Here is a 3,269-nt window from a genome sequence, read left to right as displayed (position 1 = left end):
CTCTACTGTTAAAACAAAGAAACATAAAAGAGAGTTCAATATTAAAGTGTCGTGTAGTTGTTGAGTTTGAGAGAGATAACTCTGGGAAGAGGTTGATGCCGCTGTGAGAAGCACGGAGCAAGGACTTTCAGCAAGAAAAAAACATTTATGATTAAAGGGGGAGTAAATGTTTTAGTCGCAATATCTTAGATTTGTTTTAGATTGATGTGTTAAAACTTGTGTAGAAATTTTGTTTTTATCTTGTTTTGTCTTCTTAAAGTTATCTAATAAACTTGTTTACAGTCGAAGACTAGTGGTTAGTTTGAAAGAGAACCAGCCGATATCTAATTAAATCTCGTATTGTCTATTGTCTATATATATATATTTTTTCTTTCTCCTGATTATGCAGATTTTGTTTTGAGTGGGGTTTTCCACGTTATACAATCAACAAACTAGAGTGATATGCCATAGATTGTTTCCGAAATTTCAATTAGTTTATTTCACTTCCACCAGCATTATATAAATTCTCTTTTATCTATTCAACAACTAAGTCAACGTTTTGTATTAATTTCCTGGGTAAGTTCCCATCACCGACTCAACTTTTATTGAGACCACGTCTTTACGTCATCGTTTAATTCATTTCACAAGGTCAAGGAATAGCATATATATATATTTTTTGGAGTCTAATTCAACGTAGAGTTCTTTATCTTTCCAAAGTTTTTCATTTTTTGGATCCATTCTCTGAAAAAAAGATTTCATCAAAAAGATGGAAAAGGGCTTCTCGTTGGTGCCTAAAGAAGAGGAAGAAGAAGGAGAAGATTGTAGAGATGAGAAATCTGAAGACCAGTCGAGTTATTACTTGTCAATAGAGATGATGAAGAAGGTAAGCTCCATGGCTGCTCCAATGGTGGCTGTGGCTGCTTCTCAGTACCTCCTTCAAGTTATCTCCATTGTTATGGCCGGTCACTTGGACGAGCTCTCTCTCTCCGCCGTTGCTATCGCTACTTCTCTTACCAACGTCACCGGCTTCAGCCTCCTCGTAATATTTTCCTCCTCCTCCTCTCTCTTATAGACTTGTTCAAAAGACAAGCATTTTTTTGTCGACCGCTTTTAATTAGAGCTGATAAAAATCATGGTTCTTTGCATATGTGATATGATGCGGTTCGATACGAATTTTTCGTGCCAAATTATCTGCTTTTACATTTGCACTGCGAAAAATTAAAGATAGAGAAGTTAATAAATTCTTCCTAAAGGACAAGCATTCTAGGAAAAAAATTAGGGTCGCCAAACTTTTGAATTTTTAAAATGCAACTTTACTTTTAGTGATTATATCTTTAGTACTACAATTTTTTTTCTTTTACTAAAAAAAGTGTTACACATTTTTAACGTTATGGGAGTGTCCACATTTTTTTTTCTTGATTAAGACCACTATTTTGGACCGTCCCTGCTGACTTAGATCTTTAGTTTGGATTGGCAGGTGCATTAGAGACACTGTGTGGTCAAGCTTTTGGAGCTGAGCAATTTAGGAAAGTCAGTGCATATACTTACGGCTCAATGCTATGTCTTCTCTTGTTCTGTTTTCCAATCTCACTTTTGTGGGTGTTTATGGACAAACTCTTGGAGCTTTTCCATCAAGATCCTCTCATCTCTCAACTAGCTTGTAGATATTCGATCTGGCTTATACCGGCTTTATTCGGATACTCTGTTCTTCAATCTATGACTCGGTTTTTCCAGTCACAAGGATTGGTTCTTCCTCTCTTCTTGAGCTCTCTCGGAGCTCTCTGTTTTCACATTCCCTTTTGTTGGCTTCTAGTCTATAAACTGAGATTTGGAATCGTCGGCGCTGCTTTGTCCATAGGTTTTTCGTATTGGCTCAACGTAGGTTTGCTTTGGGTTTTCATGAGAAAATCTGCTCTATATCGCGAAAACTGGAATCTTCGGGCGCAAGAAATTTTTTTGAGCATGAAGCAGTTCATTACCCTCGCAATTCCCTCTGCAATGATGACTTGGTAACAAAATCATCTGAAGTTTTATTGTTTTTATCTTCGATGGATCCCTAACATTAGGGCTTCTTGATCTTTGGTCTTCATGGATCTGAACCTCTATATTTTCTGTTTTATTTTTGGTGTATGTAAAGCCTAGAATGGTGGTCGTTTGAGCTTCTTATACTAATGTCAGGACTCTTACCAAACTCAAAGCTCGAAACATCAGTCCTATCCATTTGGTATGTGTACATATATCACTTTCTACAAATTCTAACATAACCGTTTCTTTTTTTTCAAACAAGCTTTTGACCTTTCACTCTTTATTCTTTGAACAGCCTAACAATGTCGTCTCTCCATTACGTTCTGGTGAATGCAATAGGAGCAGCCGCGAGGTTTTATAGAGTTCCACCTTTTCAAACAATCTATCTTTTTGTTCATGAAAAAATTCTCTAAACCATTGTTTTTGTCATATAATAGCACACACGTCTCAAACAAGCTAGGAGCTGGAAATCCAAAGGCAGCTCGAGCCGCGGCTAATTCTGCGATTTTTCTAGGCGTGATTGATGCAGCAATAGTAAGCATCACTCTCTATAGCAACAAAAGTAATTGGGCTTATATATTCAGCAACGAGAGTGAAGTCGCTGACTATGTAACTCAAATCACACCCTTTCTATGCCTATCAATTGGTGTTGACAGCTTTCTCGCCGTACTCTCAGGTAAACAATTCACATCAAAATCGAAAGTCGTTATACATTAGAATGTCCAGACCGAAGCCTTTGCATCTGTTACTTGACCCCCATGAAAGCTAAATTTATCTGTTCTTAAAAACCCTAAAATTCATGCTTCTTCAGGAGTTGCTAGAGGAACAGGGTGGCAACATATAGGAGCTTATGCAAACATAGGATCATATTATCTGGTCGGGATCCCGGTAGGTTCGATCTTGTGTTTCGTTGTGAAATTGAGAGGGAAAGGACTTTGGATCGGTATATTGATTGGCTCTACTTTACAAACGATTGTTCTTGCTCTTGTCACTTTCTTCACCAATTGGGAACAAGATGGTATGTATATCTTTGCTTCTTTTTTGCTGTCTCATTTACTAGTCTTTTTTTCGTTTGTATTCTCTCTTCTTGTTTGGATAGAGTTTGTATCATGCTTTGATCTGGGTTTTAGGTCAGTGAATGGCTAGCAGATCAGACGTAACACGAGGATGACATCTACAAAGGCAATCAATGTAACAGAAATGATATTAAAAGAGGATGTACAAGGTTTTATATGCTTCCAGTACGTGGACCATTACTATGAAGA

The 3,269-nt window shown here is 37.3% G+C and overlaps 1 protein-coding gene across 1 annotated transcript; it reads left to right on the top strand.

Moving 5' to 3' along the window:
* The first annotated feature begins 650 nt into the window (after positions 1-650).
* Positions 651-3,150, top strand: LOC9298753 (protein DETOXIFICATION 8). Its single transcript, XM_021016278.1, has 6 exons — positions 651-1,018; positions 1,444-1,988; positions 2,117-2,203; positions 2,300-2,356; positions 2,442-2,680; positions 2,816-3,150. Exons 1-6 carry the CDS (start codon positions 746-748, stop codon positions 3,148-3,150), a joined length of 1,536 nt encoding a protein of 511 aa, XP_020871937.1. The 5' UTR covers positions 651-745.
* The last annotated feature ends 119 nt before the right edge of the window (positions 3,151-3,269 follow it).

This window comes from Arabidopsis lyrata (assembly GCF_000004255.2).
Source record: "Arabidopsis lyrata subsp. lyrata unplaced genomic scaffold ARALYscaffold_247, whole genome shotgun sequence".
Classification (NCBI taxonomy): Eukaryota; Viridiplantae; Streptophyta; class Magnoliopsida; order Brassicales; family Brassicaceae; genus Arabidopsis; species Arabidopsis lyrata.
The sequence above is the reverse complement of the archived record's forward strand: the minus strand, read 5'-3'. Positions and strand labels throughout refer to the sequence as shown.

Excerpts from the sequence above, each read along its gene's own strand:
- LOC9298753 (XM_021016278.1), top strand. The coding sequence starts at position 746 with ATGGAAAAGGGCTTCTCGTTGGTGCCTAAAGAAGAGGAAGAAGAAGGA. Across the intron at positions 1,019-1,443 it reads TCACCGGCTTCAGCCTCCTC|TTTGGATTGGCAGGTGCATT; the intron begins GTAATATTTTCC and ends TTAGATCTTTAG. Across the intron at positions 2,357-2,441 it reads GCAATAGGAGCAGCCGCGAG|CACACACGTCTCAAACAAGC; the intron begins GTTTTATAGAGT and ends GTCATATAATAG.